Source organism: Typopeltis vanoorti, chromosome 19, assembly GCF_054136105.1.
Source record: "Typopeltis vanoorti isolate ZY-2024b chromosome 19, IOZ_Tvanoo_1.0, whole genome shotgun sequence".
Taxonomy (NCBI): Eukaryota; Metazoa; Arthropoda; class Arachnida; order Uropygi; family Thelyphonidae; genus Typopeltis; species Typopeltis vanoorti.
The window spans coordinates 53,430,291-53,450,514 of NC_143567.1; the positions used below are offsets into that span (position 1 = coordinate 53,430,291).

The 20,224-nt window shown below is 33.5% G+C and overlaps 1 protein-coding gene across 1 annotated transcript; it reads left to right on the plus strand.

Annotated features, from left to right (window-relative positions):
• Positions 1–6,430: 6,430 nt before the first annotated feature.
• On the plus strand, positions 6,431–10,641 carry LOC150096114 (uncharacterized). The gene is made up of 7 exons (XM_090409663.1): positions 6,431–6,567; positions 7,134–7,193; positions 8,366–8,411; positions 8,739–8,832; positions 9,328–9,449; positions 9,728–9,856; positions 10,522–10,641. The coding sequence occupies exons 2-6, from the start codon at positions 7,136–7,138 to the stop codon at positions 9,816–9,818; spliced, it is 411 nt and encodes a 136-aa protein (XP_090265789.1). The 5' UTR covers positions 6,431–6,567; positions 7,134–7,135; the 3' UTR covers positions 9,819–9,856; positions 10,522–10,641.
• Positions 10,642–20,224: the final 9,583 nt, after the last annotated feature.

The following is a 20,224-nucleotide window of genomic DNA, read 5'->3' on the forward strand; positions in this document are numbered from 1 at the left end:
TATGATACTTAGTAACATTAACTCATGACAGTTATTTCGTTTGCAGTATCATTTTATTTTTATTGTTACAGTTTCACTTTTTTTTTCAGTGAAGAAGCAAAAGCCACTGGAAGAGTTAAAAGAAACAGCGGCGATACTAATGTAGTAGTGTTTGCCATGAGAATAGTTGATATTATAGTAGCGGTAAGGGTTTTTCATTTATTTTACTTTCACCTCTAATATTATAACAAATAAAGAGTAAATAATAAATAAAACAACGAAAGTAAATATAAATAAATAAAATAGATATAATAATAAGATATAATCAAATAGATATAAAACAGAGGGGAAGCCACTATAATTCCAGTCGTCAATCAAAGGAACTTTTCTAGTGTTTGATTCAATAATCTATAAAACTATTACTATTAAACGATACCTTAATTTTATTTCTCAAATATACAGACTTCACTCCTGTTTTTAAAACTTTTCAGATAATCGAAATTGTGAAGTCAGCACTGCTAATTTTTTTTGATCCTTAGAACGAAAATGCATGGAGAATTTAATAGTCAAAGTAAGTATCCAGATTTTGATTATATTTTTCGTACAAAGAGTGATTTTCACTTGGAAAGTGTGAAGTGTGTGTGTGTGTGTGTGTGTGAGAGAGAGAGAGAGAGAGAGAGAGAGAGAGAGAGAGAGAGGTAATGCAAATAAAACTTTATTATTATTTTCAGATATGTTAAAAGTTTTGTACTGAGTTTTAAAGATATCGCCAAGATGTCTTGTCATAAATGTTATTCAAACCTCCACCTACAATAACTACACCTTTTATAAATAATAATATAAAAAGCAAACTTGTGTTCCTTGTTCTCAATACTGTAATACTTTGCACTGCGTGGTTAATAGGCGCAGAAAAAATTTCCATGCTATGCAAAATCGCATTGTTTAAACCATTATTATAATACGTTATAGTATAAATGCACTTCGAACAACTACAAAATTATTTTTTCATTAATTCTTTTTTTTTTGTCGAAAAGTTATAAAATTTATATATATATATATATATATATATATATATATATATATATATATAATTTATATATATTTTTTCATTAATTCTTTTTTTTTTGTCGAAAAGTTATAAAATTTATATATAAAATTTCTCCATTATTACAGTAAATATTACATTACAGTAAACAAATATGATGCTGTACAGCCAAGTTTATGTATTTAATTGATTCTTTGTTTTTTATAATGTAGGAACGAAGAATCATATTTTACTCAAAAGAAGTTAGAAATAAATACTTCTCTGCAACTTTGAAAACAGAAAAATAAAATACAATATTTTTTTATTATTCTTTGACGCTTTTATTTAATAATAACTGCAAAGTCTAAATTTCAATAACGATCCATCCGATCACGTGCTTTAATGTGTCATGCAAAAGGATAAAAAATAAGATAAGAAAATGACGTAAATCTGGATTTACATACAATACAATAAAACATTCGAATTTTGAAATACATTAAAAAGATAATAATGTTATATAGAGATCAAATGAAAATTAAAATAAATATCTAAACTAAAATACTAAAAAATATATTTAAAAATTAAAAATAAAATAAAATGTTTAATGAAATTTTAAAAATAAAAAAACACATTAAAATTACATTACAAATTAAATAACAAAAATAATAAATATTACAAATAAATTTAGAAAATAATAAAAATAATTAAAATAACATTCAAAATAAAAAAAAATAAAAATGTTAAATACATTTTAAAGCTGCTATGATTGTTTACAATAAAAGAAAATCTACAGAAAAATCTAGGAAAATCACCATATACACCAAACTGAATTTAGTAGATGAACAGTCTATCTGTGGTTGTGAATAGCTCAGGATTATTAACGGATAGCGGGGAATTTGAAAAGCATCTTGCTTCACCCCTAAAGACATAAATGTCAATTGTCAATGTCAGGATCATTAAATGACAATCGTGAATATAAAAATAAAAATATAAATATAAATATACATGCACTGTAAATATAGAACAACAGCGGGAGCTACAACCTCTTCTCTCCACCTCAGAAAAAAAAAAAATATATATATGTATATATATAAATATATATACGGAGACACCCAAAGAACTCACCCCACCCCTTCCCCTCCAGCCACAACAACAGCCAAATCCAAACGGGGGAAACAGGATGAGCTTAACCAGACCACACTGGGGACAGTTAAGAACTCAGGGACTAAAGAAAAGCAGAAAGCAAGACACCCCCACAAACACAGATGCAGCCAAAGACACTGCTGTAGAGGAAATGGAAACCTCTACAGTCAAACGCCAAAGGGAGCATGTAGAAGAAGAGCAGGCTACATGCAAGTGGCTGCCCGACGGCAGAAACCTAACCAGCTCCCCCTACAACCGAAACGGAAATATACATACACTATAAATACAGAACAACAGCGGGGGGGTGCGGTGCAACCACTTTTCACTCCTCTTCTCCCCATCCCAGAAAAAAAAAAAAAATATATATATATATATATATACGGAGACACCCAAAGAATCCACCCCACCCCTCCCCTCCATAAAACAAACCTACCCCCCTACAACCGAAATGGAAACCCCCCCCCACCACCACCACTAGTTCCTAGAACAATAAAAGGGGGAGCTGCTATTCTCCACTTCTTCCAAAAAGACCACTAAGCTTATGAAAGGCTTGCCTTCTCTATAGAAAGGTGCGACGAGCCAGTTTTCTATACCTTTTACAACGAGGGTTCATCCAAACCCTGTGTTAGCTTGGAATGGGCCAATCTCGCCATGCCAGATATCAATGAACAACAAGACTCCTTCAGGAACTCCATCCTAATCGCCAATATGGGCTTACACGACAATGACATCATAGTACTACGCCAAGCACTAATTAATATAGTTAACAGCGAAGCACTACATATTAACCTTGCCTTTTAAACTCTATCATCAACATGAATAACAATTTTCGCGTAGCAACTCTAAACATCAACGGTCTGCGCTCCATCTCCGCACAAGGTGCTGTTTGGAGATGGAGCGCATGTAGTGAACCTCATGTAGTAGAAATACTACATGAGGTTTCCTTCAGGAGACGCACTTCTATCAGTTCTGGGAGATCGAAAACTTTTTTCAGAAGCTTCCCCCGTACAGAGCTTCTGGTGTTTCGGAGAGCGCTGTGTGGGGGGAAGGGGAATCCTCGTTCTTCAGCCTATTCTAGGCGGGTTTTTCAATGTGCAGAAAGATGCTGCAGGACGTCTAGTCCCTATAGACTGGAAGTTTGGAAGCAGAACCATCCGTTTCCTTAATGTGTATGCCACTGACAACGCCCACCAGCGAAGCAGGTTCTTCACGTCCCTAGAACTATCTTTACGGGTTCAATATATTATTGCGGGGGGAGGACAGGAACTACATCGCAGACATAAGATACGACAAGGTTGGTGGCTATAACTCCGGTACCGGTGGCTCTAGGGAACTGTCACTGTGCTGTGATAATGTCGACCTCATTGACATCTGGAGGGAACATAATCCAGGCACAGTCGGTACCATATGGGCGCGAGGAGGAGTCGCAACGAGACTCGACCGACTTTAGATCTCCAGGAACTTAGAGCCACGAGTCTTTTCAGTGAGGCATACAGCGGTTGGCAGTTCAACAACAGACCACAAAATGGTTCTGTTAAACATCGAACTACCCGAGGTCGTGGACACATTGAAAGGACCTTGGAAACTGCCTCCAAGCGTCCCTAAAATTTATAACAAGGATTTGCAGCTGCTATGTGAAAAATGGAAAAACTCCGACACTGGGATTGGGACGCGTGAGCCCGGTTCAAACCGAGGCAAAAGAGTTCTTTCAAAACATCTCGAGAGAAAGGGCTTATTCGCAGAGAGAGAAAAAAAAAAGAGAGATCTGTACCGAGAACTAGGGTGGTACCGCGCAAACCATAGAAACGGCATTCCCAGTGATTCGCTGATCAAAGTCGTGGAAATCGAACTCGAGGCACTTCAACGGAAAAAAGTCGCCGTGCTCGATTTTCGCACCAGGCTGTTTCTCCGGCAAGCGGAAAAAACTGTCGGCCGCCTTTTACAACCGGCAGCGCATAACAGCACAAGACGAGAAAACGCTTCGGCAAATCCACAGCAATGGGCAAACTCTCAAGACCACGGGAGACATCCTGCAGCAATTTCCCCAGTATTATACGAGAGCCTATTCCGATGAAGCTGAGGAGACAGGCGACTTACAAACAACTTAAGCTCCGGAAAAAACCCGATCTAGATGGGCTAGGCGTTGAGCTTCACCGGTCAGTCTGGAATTTCATCCCGCCTATTATGGTTCTCTATCTTCAATACCTTTTTAACCACCGGACACGTGCCTGCGGACTTCGTCAGTGGGTACACAATCTTCATTCCTAAAAAGGGGAGAGACCTGAATAGCATGGGTAGCTGGAGGCCCATTTCCTTGACCAACACGGATTATAAACTGTTCGAAAGAGTGATTTGTAGCCGTCTGAAGTTGGGCATTGGGAATGTGCTAACCAGCACTCAAGTATACGGAGTTCCGGGAAGGTCGATGAAACTGAACCTTTTTTTTTTTTGATAAGAGATGTTATTCGCTTTGTGACGAACAAGGAACTCCCACTCGCATTCGTGTCAGTTGACTTGGAAAAAGCGTTTGATAGTGCAAAGCACAACTTCCTGCACTCTATCCTAGAGAAAGTCGGAGTGGCGGCCTGCGTAAGGGATGCAATCACCAGTATGTACAACAAAACAACAACACATCTCGCGATTAATGGGTTTCTTTCCGAACCCATTCCCGTACGCAGAGGGGGTTCGGCAAGACTTCCCCCTAAGTCCCCTTATTTTCTCTCTAGTACTTGAACCTCTTCTGAAAAAATCGAATTCCAAATGAAGAAGTGCTCTTCACCAATATAAAAAACAGCTGGGGGACAACCTTTTCACCGGGATTTGGCACGGAGAATCGCCTACGGCCAGGTCATCTCCCATCTTGTTCCCGGTCTTGCTGTTCTCTTTTTGTTCCTCTGCAATTTCTTCTCTAGAGATGTCTTTGCACAGTCCTTGTGATCTATATTTACTGTTGTTAAGTTTTTCTGAGTCTCTTATATTTTTCCGTTTGGGATTTTTCCTTTTTAAAAGTGAAAAGTCAACGACCGTTTTAAAAGCACCCCTTGGTGGTCAACGGCTAAAACTGGTCAGCTGAGGCCTCTTTCCCTACTCTCCCACTATACACCTCGACCTTTTCTTTCCTCTCCTACTATCCGCTAAATCTCAGCACCTTTTTCTCCATAGGCCGATGATGAGACATGTGGAACTCACAAAATATAAAAAAAAAAAAAAATATATATAAATAAAGAAGCCAAAAATATTAATCGAATAGGATTAATATTTTCCCCGCTTCTTTAGTTATTATTATTTTTTTTAGTTACTGCAACGAACCACTTGACTCCGTGTGTCATATTCATGGTTCATTGCTAGCAGAGTGTTTGGTTTCGAATCGCCCATTTTTGTTATGTTAAATTGCTTCATCAGTATAGACAGATAAAATTAATTGTGATCATTCTAGATTCTTGTTGCATGATGTGGGCTATGTAGCCCCTCGGCAGATTTTATGGATCTTCTTGTGTAACTGTTGCATGCAATAAGAGGCACTTGTGTCTCTTTCCGAATGACATTCGATTTTTCTTTCATTGTATGGAATACTAATTCTCACTTTTGTGAACTATTTTTTTTCTCATAACGTCTTTCATGTGTTCACTTCCGAGATTTTTCTCTTCACTCTTTTCGGGCTGGCTTCAAGATTACGGCTTCAATCAGCATCAAATTTAACCAAATTTGATCCACCTTTTAGCTATTACGTGTATCTAGAGCAAAGCGGCGCCGTCTGGTGGCCTAAGTTAAAATTCTGAGCAAATTATGAACTAAAGAGGCTATCTTGATGTCTCTTTCTAGGCAGGCGTCTAACGAGGCTATGGTTAAGGATATCAAATTTAACACACTCCTGAACACGTGTTTGGAATTAAACAGATAATGTCAAATTCGTGAAGTAAATAGTATAAAGTTTAACTGTTTTTATCAACATGATTGATAAAACAGATCCACCGAAAGTTTTTTCAGAAGGACGCTCTTCCCATATTGATACATCGGTACATATAAGTACTGAATGGCAGTAAATTAATATTATTATTATTTTTAGTTTTAGGGCAATTTAATTATTATTTTTTAAAAATGTATTTTAATCACCATGCTTCTTGTCTTAATCCAGTTCAACGAACAAATAATGTTATTGGACTAGAAAGAATATCTTGCCAGAAGATGGCGCTGCACATCCTGACCAGGAAATTTTTTTGAAACTGTGTACAGAGATAAGCATTTCTCTCTCTCTCTCTCTTCATCGTTGTACACGTGGAAAAATCTCAACCATCTGTTTTCCACAGGTGGCTTATACTCTGATGTATGGCAACTATTATGAATACATCAATCTACGATCATTCTATCGAAGCAGGAGAGAGAGAAGTAAATCTGATTGCCACTACACTTCTATATTCCAGGTATGGCGATTTTTTTAAAAATTCAAATTGACCCACGAATGACAAAATTCGTATTAACTATAATCACCAAATGCTAATGACTTAATTAGGGAAGCCACTATGGTTTCTCACAAGGAATTAAGATCGATTTTTTTTAATACTTACGCCTCCCTCCCACACCCTACCTGGAGAAAGAAATAACTAAAAAACTGGTGATAATTCTCTGCATTATCAAACGATAAATAAAAATTCTAATATTCAGCAGTGACATTTTTTTTGCGTAGATCTCATCACTTCGTACACAGAAAATGTTGGGATTTTTGAAGACACATTTATTTGTTTATTTCCACTTGGGAAGAAAACTAATCTGGAACAACAGCAAAGAATTGATCACGATGAAATGTTTATCATATAGTTCAACTTTAATTTTTGCAGGTTGATTTACATAGTGAATCATTGTGTAATATATGAGATGTTTGTGATATCCATTGAACTACATATTATTCTGTTTGTACTTTCTCATATGTGTATTCGTATGCTAGTAAATTATCAATTGTTAATGAGATATTCAATGTTTCCTTTTGTAGACATGAATGTTGCTATGGTAATACATTTATTGGTGGTCGCCTCACCTGTGTATATAAATGGTAGGTAATATCTTAGTGTATATATATATATATATATATATATAATGTGTGTGTTTACGTTTTTGTTTATTAGCTGAAGAATAAGGCTAATTACGTCATTCATTCATTCTACTATTCACACAGTATAAAAGGAAAAATTGTAATATTTTTCTCTGAAAACATAACGTAACTTTTATTTTACTTCAAGTTTTAAGTGTTTAATCTAAATATTTTTAATACCTTTTTCTAAAATTATGAAATATTAAATACACTTCTAAATATTAGATATCACCTAAAAGATCATTTCTTTTGCGTTATGATTATGATATGATATGTATTAGTGACATTATGTGATACCAGATGGATACTCAGGGAGGGTAATGGATGACAAAGCTGTAGCCAATGAAGTTCTTACTTAAGCTCGGCTATTGCTGTTATCCTCCTGCCGTGATCAGAGGTCATTGCTCAATAACACCCTATCCTTACATTGTCTTCTACAGATAACGGAGAATATGAAAAGCATTCTTGCTTCGCCCATCTAGCAAAAAAAAAAAAAAATTAGTTACCCCGTGTGGTGGCCGGGATAAGAATAGCCGACTGTAGCCCATGCATGTCGTAAGAGGCGACCTAAAATGGGACGCAGAGTTTTGCTCTCTTAGGTTTCTTCCGAAATTTTGCTCCCGGTGGGGATCGTCTTAATTTTTAGAGAGGGCTTTACTTAAAAATCCCCGCTGTAGCCATGCATGTCGTACGAGGCGACTAAAATGGATAACCAGGGAGGGTAATGAATGACAATGCTGTAGCCAATGAAGTTTTAACTGAGGCTTATAGATGTATATTTATAGTTATATTTAACCGAAGCTTATAGCACTATATTACCCCATCCATACATTTTCTTCTACGGATAACGGGGAATATGAAAAGCATTCTTATTTGTGAAGTTTGATATTATGAGTATTCTTATAACATGAATGTTGTGGGTAATACTAAGCAAGTAATTCAACATTCAGTAAAAATCAACGATAATATATAATTCCCAGAATAACCTCCCTTCTAATACTTTCTTTGTAAATATCGACTTTTAAGATATTTCATTAGAGACTTCATATTGAAACTGCGAGATTATGAAGGTGCAAATTTGTTTAATTTTAGCATTTCTGTAAAGCGTTTTATTTATCATTTTTATTTGACAGGTTATACCGATGAAAAGCAAACGTCTAATATCAAAAAAACTACACGGTGAGTTTCTTTGAACATTAATTATTTTTAACAAATTTTAATTAGTTTCACATGATTTCAATGTTTTTTTTTTTTAAACATTAATTTTTAGTGCGTTGATTGTGTTACATATGATATTTTCACGTTTATTTCTTGCTTTAGTAAAATGAAAAGCAAACAACAGCACCCTCTGTTAATTATTTTAAGAATAATTCCGGTTTTAAATTCTCAGAACTGGAAAAAAAAAAAAGAAATCGATTACAAATTCGGGATCGTTAACACATTACGTGGGTTTTATATATATATATACTGTATATATATATATATATATTTTTTTTTTTTTTTCAGATTCCAGACAAATAGCGAATGTCTAGGTTCTTGTGAGAATATAATCGATTTATTAAAAAGCGAAAATTATGACGTAGAGACTGTTATGGCTGAAGTAAGTATGGCGTTCATAACTGATGAACTATATATCGTCATGACAACGAAACTTACAATTTATATTATATTTATGTTTTGTTAATTAGTTAACAAAATTTATGTATGTTATTTAGACGATTGCTAATTTTATTAGTAAATTATTTAGACGATTACTAATTAGTTGATTTTTATTTAATTAATTAATTATTTAGATAATATTCCATTTTTTTAATATTAAGCTTTCCTACAAAACATTGCTAGCTTATAGTACATTAAAGCCGTTAATTAAGCTAAGGTTAAATAATGTTGCTGTAGACATCAAACATTGCACTTTTTCTCGAAGTATGTTTACAAAAGCGTATGCTAAGTAGCCATCGATTTAAACACAGACTCTCTGGTGGTTTCTATATTATTTCTGTATTAGTATGTATACTTAAAATCACTTATTAGAGTATGACAGTATTGTGAAACTTTCAAAAAGATGCGTTTGTTATATTTGGTGTGGTTTTTACAGATTTTCAAACTTGTGGAGAGAATTGTTGGAACCCGTGAAGGAGAGAACCTCAATAATCCTTACCAACTGATCCTTGAAATGGTGAAGCAAGCGACTACAAGAATAAAAACAATGAGAGAGCGGTAAGCTTGATCTTGTAGGAAATAATTTAATTTACGATACAGTCCTGTTAAAAAGGTAACACCTTGTATGTGCTATTTGTAGATATTCAGATTCCAGTTGGCGACATATTAAGGGAAGCCTGAATTTTCCCTGGGTTGTTAAGAGATTTTCTTGTCTCCTAATAATTTCAAGGCACTTTACAAAAAAAAAAAGAAAAAAAAAGTAGTTATTATAATATGACTTAACAACCTGCCCATCCCATCCCGAATAATGAAATAATCCTTTTTTTTTTTTAAAGACATTTCCATACTTCACCTAGAAAGTCGAATTCTGCTGACAATAAAAAATACAGGGAGGTCGAGGACGATTTATACAAGGAAGAACTGTAGACACTAATCGCTATGGGAGAACTCAGCAAATAATGATAGTAAGTCTGGTTTCTTCATAAACAATCAAAATGACACGAGTTTTTATGACTTTTTTTTAATGCTAATATCAGTGTTGCAAACCAAACTCAAATTTAAGGACTATTCGTAAACGATGTCTGTTAAAATATAATTAACGTAAATATACCCAGAATTTTCATAATTGCTTCAGGCCGCAAGAAAGTATTTTTCCAAATTCATGGAATATAATTATTTTTCGATTGTCTTTTGATATGGTTTTAAGAAATTTAAACCGTTTAACCTTACAAGGAAAGTAATTTCAAGCCAGTTACTCTCTCATCTTTTATATTTATTTTTATTTATTTCTTAGACTAATTTATCAGAAGTAACTACGCTAACTAAGTTCTTTCAAAGGAAATTCTCGAATGATTGAACACTTTTTAATCCGAAACTAAATATTGTTCAATTTGGCTAAAATAGCAATTTAGTAAAGATGTGCTTTCGTAAAAAATATAATAATAATAATACAAATTAGAGAAATATACGTTCAGCAATATTACATATTCATTAATAATTCTGTTCTCTTATCTAGATATAATTATTTTACTTATAATATAAAAAATTCAATCACCGTTTAATATATTATTTATTTTTAAGCATTTTCATTCCATACATATTTTGATCGATTTCTGTTTTTATTTCACAGAGGGCGCCACAAGAAGGTGACTCATTACATTTCCACGAAGAAATCCCGGTTAAAATTTTGCAGGATTAATAATTGCTGTGTAACTTGCTTTTATTTGAAATAAACCGTTTTTCCTATTTCTAGTGCGTGTAATTTTGTATTTTGGAGAGAATTTTTTTTTGTATATCCCACCAAAAACTTCTTTATGCTATATTAAGAAAAAAATGTTAATCTAGGACAGGGATGGGCAACCTTTTTAAGTGTGCGTGCCAAAATCGCGCCAAATCTTTGATGCAAAATTTTCTCAAGTGCCAACCGAAACTTTGAGGGGAAACACATTCTTATTTGTTGTGTTTTGAGTATTGGGAGAACCTTTTCAAATAATAAAAATCACATCAGAGCGATAAAATCAAAGAATATTGTGAGAGTGATTATTGTAAGTCATGTAAAACTGAATGAATGTAAAAATCAATCAGGCATACTGTTCTTTCAAGCTTTTTTTTTTTTTTCAATATATTATGCACAATCTCATAATCGTTTTACTTGACTAAAACACAATAAAAGAAAAGAAAATTAAACATATATTTTATTAATTCTTAATACCTTAAGAGTAATACATAAATATTACAGATAAAATAAAATGTTATTTTACTACATAATATATTAAACAGAAGTTAATCTTTACCATTTTTTAACAGAAAACATCAGATCAAAACTGCAGAAAAAAAATAATGGACGTTTTATTTATTTATCATCAATGAGACTTCTGCTGCTGCATCACTGATGACAGACAATTTACATCGCGTTTATATTTTGTAACCTTCAGCGATGTGCATGCACTACTAGTTTCATCTGTAAGGCTACTATTATTACGAGACTTAACGATTAATCACAAGAATATGTACATGCAAAAATGGATAGTAATGCTGTTGCAAGGGTTTTTAAACATACAAAAGTTTCTCTTCTAATTCTTTGAACGCAACAAATCGTGGAGAGAACTGCTCAACAGTTGACATAATGACGTTTAAAAATAGCTTTTGAAGTCATTGGCAGTCTGTTTTGTCATTCTTTTGGAGATCATTGATGTATTTCTTTAGGTTTGGAAAATATCTAAATCTCTCACTGTCTACATCCCTCTTTAAAAAAACCCTAGATTAATTTCAGATGCATTTATCTCATCAAGAGTTTTTACCAGAGCCCTGTAGTTTAAGGATCAAGTCATTTAAATGTTCGCAAAAATCTGCAAAAAACATCAGTTTACAAACCCACACGATGTCTTATATTTCTTTATCAGGCATTTGTTGATTAGTCAAAAAGAGATTTATCTCATCCAGGCATTCAACAAATTGTTTTTGAACAAGATCGCGAATAAGCCAACGAACAATGTTGTACATTGTTAGTACTTTGTACACCGCATCCACCTCATTCAATAGATTCTGAAATTATATTTTATTCAAAGCACGTGCAGAAATGTGATTAACAACTATGGTTACTATTTACATTACTTCTTGAAGTTCGTTTAGGCCAGCTTTGCATATAAAGTCTCCTCATGTGCGATTCAATAAAAACCTATCAGAAGATGTTTGATATTTACTTATTTATTTAATTATTTTTAAGGTGAGCCCTGGGTTGCGTGCCGGGAAAAAAAAGTCGTTGGTGTGCCACGTTTGGCACGCGTGCCAAGGGTTTCTCACCCTTGATCTAGGATGAATATCTTATTTTTCGTTTGTTTGGTGGTAGTACGGTTGTTTACTAACCAGGTATGTTCTGCAGATAACATCGCTCATTCCTTGCGGCGAATTTTCAATTGGTGTTACGGATTTGTTGATTTACTATTAAATCAATAATATAACCTCTGCTCTGGTCAAGTTCTAGTACACATTTTTCTTTTATTTTATGGCATTTGGAGAGAGAGAACTCTAGAACTAAGATTACAGTTCGTAACATTAAGTCGTAGCTTCTGATTATTATTGGTATCCCAATAATAATCAGAAGATTATTATTGGGATACCAATAATAATACCCCAGAGTAAGAAAGAAAGGAAAATAACAATGCCTTCTACTCAAATTTACAAAAACAAAACATGAATAAATATATATATATATATTTATTTATTTATTTATTAATTTATTAATTTATTTTTAGAAACCTCCGATCACTTTCCTTGCATTTTTAGGTCTGGATTCCACCGACGAGACCTCAATAGAGGTCGAAATCGGTCTGGGTAGTGGTCCTTGCCTTTAATGCATAGCATCACACGTCTCCGTAAGGGGATGTGCTTTGCATTAGGGGAAAATACTAAGGAAAGTGATCGGAGGTTACTCCACCTTTACCACGAGTTGTCTCAGACTTGAACTACGTTCAGGCGTAAACTTGACTTACTTGTCTGTTTGTTTACCTGGGAAAAAAGGATTAAAACCTAGCTTATAAAATTGCTTGGTATCTTTAATATACTATTTATCCAAGGTTGGTATCAGAGAATTTCCAGCCATTTCTTTTAGTTCCTTAAAACTGAAAATGTCGAACGAACAATTTTCTCTTCTCAAAGGAGGTCCTAACAATGAAATAAGTATTGAGGCAGTCCTGTATTTCACAGAAAATTATTTGCGTCAAAAATCCAATAGCAAACAGTCCTCGTTCCCTAATCGCACTTTTCATCATAGAAGCAAACTCCTCCCCAATAGTTATGATTAGTCAGGTATTATTGACACTTGTTTCTTGAACATGATCATTAGTTCATGTGCTGTTCTTAGAAGGACTGATTTGACTGCTTGACTTTCAAGTTTGCCTAAAGGTTATTCTACTGGGTTCCGTGAAGGGTCAATCAAGTTTTTCTACATCATTTTCCTTCAGCCGTGTCGCTGCTGCACTTGTGGTATGACCTGCTACAGGGGTGGAGAACCGTTGGCAAGCGTGCCAAACGTGACACCCAACGACTTTTTTCCAGCACCCAACCCAGAGCTCACCTTAAAAAATAATTAAACAAATAAATACATATCCAACATCTTAACCTAAAGGAACTTCAAGAAGTAATAGAAACAGTAATCAATGTTGTTAATTGCATTTCTGTACGTGCTTTGAATAAAAGACAATTTCAGAATCTATTGAATGAGATGGATTCGGTGTACAAAGGACTAATAATGTAAAACAATGTTCATTGGCTTAGTCGATGTCTCGTTCTGAAACTATTTGTTGAATGCCTGGATGAGATAAATCTCTTTTTGACTAATCAACAAATGCCTGATAAAGAAATGTAAGACATCGTGTGGGTTTGTAAACTGATTTTTTGCAGATTTTTGCGAACATTTAAATAACTTAAACCATAGGACTCTGAGAAGGCTCTTGGTATTACGTTTGATGAGATAAATGCATTTGAAATTAATCTGGGACTTTTTAAGAGGAATGTAGACAGTGAGAGATTTAGATATTTTCCAAACCTAAAAATACATCAATGATATCCAAAAGGATGACAAAATAGACCGCCAATGACCTCAAGAGCTATTTTTAAACGTCATTGTGTCAATTGTTGAGCAGTTCTCTCTAAGAATTGTTAAGTTCGGAGAATTAGAAGAGACTGCAAAATTTATTAAGATTCCAGACACTATAAAACTATGAATCAAACTTGCAGATGTTTTCGTGGATAAATATGGAGGATTTTGAAATGCAGTTGAATTGATTTTCGAAGTAGCTCAATTTGTAGGCAGAAATTTGTTGTTCTCAGAGTTAACTTGGAAAATATTGAAAACGAGCGAGCGATTAGGGACAGTAATAACAGAGAGAAGGGCGGAAAACAAGGACTTGTAATACTATTCCAGAAACTTTTGTATGTTTAAATACTCTTGCAAGCATTACTATCCATTTTTACATCTTCATATTCTTATGAATCATTCTTCTCAATGATGAACTTTGTTAAGCTAGTAATAGGAGTAGTAGCCTTACAAATGAAACTAGTAACTAGAAACTAGCAAAATATAAACCTGATATAAATTATCTGTCATCAGTGATGCAGCAGAAGAAGTTTCATTGATGCTAAATAAATAAAGCATCCACTATTTTTCTGTCTCTAGTTTGGATTTGATGTGTTCCGCTAAAAATGATAAAGATTAACTGTCTTTATTATATTATGTAGATAATATAACATTTTATTTTATTTCTAATTTTTATGTATTACTCGTAAGGGATTACGAATTAATGAAAGAATTCTTTAATTTTCTTTTCTTTTATTGTGCTTTAGTCAAGTTAAACGATTATGAGATTGCGCACTGTAATATATTGAAAAACAAAAAAAAAACTCGAAAAAACTGTGTCTGGTTGATCTTTATAAAAAAAAAACAAAAACAAAAATTCAGAATTATTGTTTACTCTGTTGCTTATGTCAAATATTGCGGCTTTATATGGCAGTAGAATTACACTTAAAGGCAAATAAAAAGTATTCACGCTATCAACAGGGCAGAAGGACTTTGAAGTAAACATTCCGTCACTAATTTTTATATTCATTCAATTTTACATGACTTACAATAATCACTCTCACGATATTCTTTAATTTTACAGCTCTGGTGTAATTTTTGATTATTTGAAAAGATTCTCCTAATACTTAAAAGACACCAAATAATAATATGTTTCCCCAAAGTTTCGGTTGGCACTTGAAAACATTTTGCATCAAAGATTTGGCGCGATTTTGGCACGCCCACTTAAAAAGGTTACCCACCCCTGACCAAGTACATTGTCGTGGTGAAAGAGATATGAACCTGTCCCATAAAACCACTACAATTAAGGAAGTATCCAATTTATTCAGAAGGATCTATCCTTCAGCATTCGTCTTTTTACTATAAGTAAAGGTCCATGCCAGAAGAATTAGCACAGGACCATTACACCTCTACACCAGTCTTTACGGCTAGGATGATGCCCTCAGGTACAAGGGGGAGCGTTTCTATCTCTACCAAACTAATACTTTTTCATTCAACAGTAAAAGGGCGTAGCTTAATGCTCTCTTCTATAGAACTGGCTTCCGATGTACATTGGGTCATTCATGATGTTCTTGGTCTTTAGTATGGTTGCTCTTCAGCAGACACGAATACCACACAGCTACTTTCAGGTGGTAGGAAAGAGGCAAATGAATGCACAGGAAATAACAATTTCTTAAGCAATCAATATACTATGGTGTACATTCTTGACGGAGTTTATACTATTGGAAAATGAGGTAATGAGGTGAATTTAGATAGAAAGAAAGTAAAGAGATAGTAGAGATAATAAAATGTTTTGCAAGAGCTTTATACCGCACTACAGTGAGTTTCGATGATATTAGCATGTTGGCTAACGGAATTCTGTGGAATTATCTGCGTTCCTAATGTGGTTGTTCAACTTGAGCCTCAACACAAACACAACTTCTAATGGGGGAAAGGCAGTTCCAGCATACGAGGGTAGAGCTAGAAGTAAAGCAAACAATTATAGGCCAATCTGTAGAGTAGTTATTGTGGTATTACAGACACTAGTGAGAAATTATGTAGAGGTGAGTGAGTAGATGATACTTCGTTTCCTTTAACAGTAGATAGAATGATTTTGTTAATTAAAATAAAGTTGTCTTATTCAAAATTAAGTGGATATTGAATACCACATTATTTCTTAGCAGAATAAGAAACTCAAAGATAGGAAATCTAATCTAAGCGTTTCATGCCCGGAGAGTTTCATGTGGTATTCAATATCCTTAATTTTGAATAATTTTACTTCGCCAAAGTGAAGCGTATCGGCTCTTATTTCATTAAAGTTGTCTTATTTTCCCAATCTATTCATTAGGGGAATATATATACAATATATGATACTTTTGGATTTTATTATTTTATTTTTTATAATTATTATCTAAGATTTACAGGAACCTATAGCACCCGACCCACCTGTCATACATCCTCTTAAACTTTTTATATTAAATTCATTCACCACTTCAAGAGATCACCTATTGCACTCACTTATCTGTGAGAGGAAAAATTTGGTTCTTACTCTTTTCTCAGTTGGAAACAAATTTAACTTACATGGATGCCCTCGTGTTCTCTCCCCGCCTTCCATATAACGAAAACTTTCATCAAACGATATCCGATAACACGCATTCAGAAGTTTAAAGACCTCTATCATATCGCCCATCCTTCTCCTGTTAACCAGAGTCTGCAAATCCACATGCTCGCAATCTGTCCTCATAATCTAAATCTCATAATATGGATATAATCTTTGCACGGCTTCTTTATCCCCTTGGAAACTGGGAGACCAAATCTGCTCACAATAATCCAGGTGTGGTCTTATCAAGGCCTTATGAAGAGGGAAAAAAAACCACTTCTTTATCTTACATGTCAAGGTTCGCTTCAACATTGCAATTATCCTCTGAGTTGTATTTGCAATTTTTGCTATGTGACTTTTGCACTTCAAATCACTATCTGCCATAACACAAAGATCACAAGACACATCAGTTTCTTGTAACCCCGCTAATATATCTATGTTGTTGGAAATCCCATAACACCAAAGTACAGCATAAACTCATGGGGATGAGTAATAAAAAATGGCTTGTGATATGATCTGAGAGGTCTCAAATAATGACGTATGGAAGACTGAATCTAAGAGATGAGATTGACTAATGGGGGGTACCACAAGATTCAGTCCTTGGATTATTCCTGTTTAACTTGTGTGTTAATGACATAGGAAATAGTATGAAGGAAAATGTTCTGCTACATGCAGGCGATTCGAAGTTTGGTGGATTTCAAAGGAGACATATCTGAAATAGAATTCTTGTAAACTGACTTGAAAAGACTGATTGTATGGGCAAATATTAATAGTGTAATATAGTTTAATGTTTCTGAGAACAGAATGATTCTCAGACATTTTGGACTGACAACATTGGTGAAGCAAGAGAACTAGCTGTAATGATGGTCAGTGATTTAAAGGCCACATTGCTAATTGATTAAGACATCACATCGGATGAATGCAATGTCGAACAGTACACTAATTTGTAGGAATAAGGAAGTCATGATCCCACCTTACAAGGTAGGATCATAGGTTTAAGAGCCCATTTAGCATAACAAAACAAAGATAATATCTGGCTTGCTGAAGTTTGCATATGAAGATGTGGAGGAGTTTGGTAGAGTTTGAGATTTAGGAGGATGTGAACTATGATAGAAAGAGGTGAGATTTATGGTGAGTAGGGGAAAACTCACCATAGGTTTCAAAGTTTCAAAGGCTCTCTACCAATGAGTCTTGGATTCCCTAATGCCTGTATAATAATAACAAAAACAACAACAACAATAATAATAATAGAATTCTCAGCTCAAGAATACGAGCTTATCTATTACAAGATTAATAAAATATTTTTATCTAACAAAAGATTTCCAAAAAGAAACTAATTGCATTTTTTTTTAATATTTTCACTTTTTTCTTTTAAAAAAAAAGAACAAAGCGAATTAATGTGATATAAATTAGAAATTATTATCATAACATTACAAAACAAAGTTTATATAAAAAGTATCGTGGTGTGTTTTTCATACGAAGTCTACATTATTTCAAATCATTCTCCGCGGCATCAAAAAGGTGTTAAAATCTTCATATGTAATAAAAGATTAATCGTTGACTTTAATATATGTAATAAAAGTAACATTTTAATCTGATAAAAATAATTTCATTCTTCTTCTTATTATTTATTTATTTTATTTTATTTTTTTCAAAAATATAGTAGCAAATTCATACATGGGAATTATTCGGCCGATTATATTATTGAATTTTTTAAATTATGCTTTCAAGGTTAGTGGGCGCTGCATACTAAAGTAGCAGACGATAGAATATTTAGAATATAATCCTACAACTTCTTTTCTTGTTTCTGCTTCGTATAGAAATTGTGTCGTAGTTTGAAAATCCTGTTATGTGTCTAAAAGTAGTCTATTCATATGTAAGTCTTGCTCAATTATTTTTTATTCTTCTATTATTCATAAATTATAAATGAGTACATTTAATACCGTTTATTCACTTGGTTAATTTAGTCGAAAACGTCATTAGGTGATACATCAAAGCTCTTTCAATGAACATGATTTTTACGTTGGTCTAGGCTTCAGTAATTTATGTCTAAACCAACATAAATTTGTCTATATAAGTAAATTCTGTTTTATCACTTAACTATGTTAAAAAAAACTTGATGCACGAGCCATTTTCATTTACATGAAGAAAAAAAAACATTCGTTAATTCTCTGAATCTTAACATAAAATTTTATTATTATTACTATATTGGTATTAATAATATAAAATCGTTATGGCATAAAATGAATATTGCAAATCCAATTTCTGGTAGGAAATTGCGTCATCAGACGGCAGAATGTGTTTGAAAAGATAAGTAACAACACTTATGTCGTATAGTTTATGCACGATGTAACATTACATGAACTTTACTTTCTTTCAAACAAAAATTTAATCCGTATTACACGAATAGATACCAGTTATCAAACTGAGAGAGAGAAAATCAATTAGTATACCAAATACCATTTATTTATTAAGAATATTATTCACTGAAACTTGTATACAGTGCTGGCTGTAGGGGTGCTAGCGCCCCGAATCAATTTTAAGTTGAGAGCATTTTATTTCTTTTTTTTTAATGCAGTTAAAATTTAAAGGTTGCAAATTAAAACACATATATTTTTATGAAAAACTGTGTACTTGGAAAAATATGTATATTAGTCACACAGCAAAAATTGCAGTGCATACAGAAATGCACAAAGACTAGAATTACAGATACATAATTTGCCGATTATTGGCTATGAGCTATGATATTTAGAGATGTACAAGCTAAAAAAATTACAAAATGACAAGAATCGTTTAATTTTTAATGGAAAAAGAAATGTCGGAAAAAATTAAGTGATTTAAAAGTTTACTTTTCTGGATTTTATGGAATCAAATTCATCTAAATTTTCACTGGTTTCTAGTTTTTCGCAGATATCGCTTTCTGTTGTGATCATTGACAGTTCAACTAATCTTTCATGTGAACTAGATCTTAGAGATGTTTTAATTAGTTTCAGTCTTGAAAATAATCGTTCGCCACTTGCTACTGAAACTGGGAGTGTCAAAAATATTCGAAGAGAAAAAATTGTTAAATTAATAAAGACGCTTTCAAAATCATTTGCGTATAAATATATTTCAATATTTTCAGTGGGTCTAAACTGTAACTATCCTGTATGATGTCCTTTAGAATTTGTATTTCTTTACATAATTCGGTGGCACAAATATCCTTTTCTTCACCATCAGTCAGTGTAACTTGTAAATTATCAGAGTGTTTTCTTAACCTGTTCTCATCCATATTCGAAATTTCCTTGAAACTGGATAGAAACTGAAATATGTTAAAAGTGACTTGTCAAGCGATCGAACCTTTCAGCCAAAAAATTAATAATAGTATCCACAATTGGAGGAAAAAATCTAACTTTAAAGTGAGATTGCGGATCAACTGGATCGTCAGGACATTTCTAACAGAACAATCTTTTCTTACGTCTGCGTAATATAGTGCTTTTGAAATCAGGAGAAATTTCTAAATCTAATGCCAAATCATTTGCCGATTGAAGTATAAATTTTCATCCGATCTAAATTATTTAGTAAAGTCGGTTACATTATTAAATGCGTATATAGATTCACTTAAATTTGTGTCAATGTAAAATTGTGATCAATGTAGTGAGTAAAATCTGAAGCATTTTACTACTACATTGATCTTGC

Coding starts and splice junctions, on each gene's coding strand:
- LOC150096114 (XM_090409663.1), top strand. CDS start 7,136: ATGAATGTTGCTATGGTAATACATTTATTGGTGGTCGCCTCACCTGTG. Junction 7,194..8,365: donor CTCACCTGTGTATATAAATG/GTAGGTAATATC, acceptor TTTATTTGACAG/GTTATACCGATGAAAAGCAA. Junction 8,412..8,738: donor AATATCAAAAAAACTACACG/GTGAGTTTCTTT, acceptor TTTTTTTTTCAG/ATTCCAGACAAATAGCGAAT.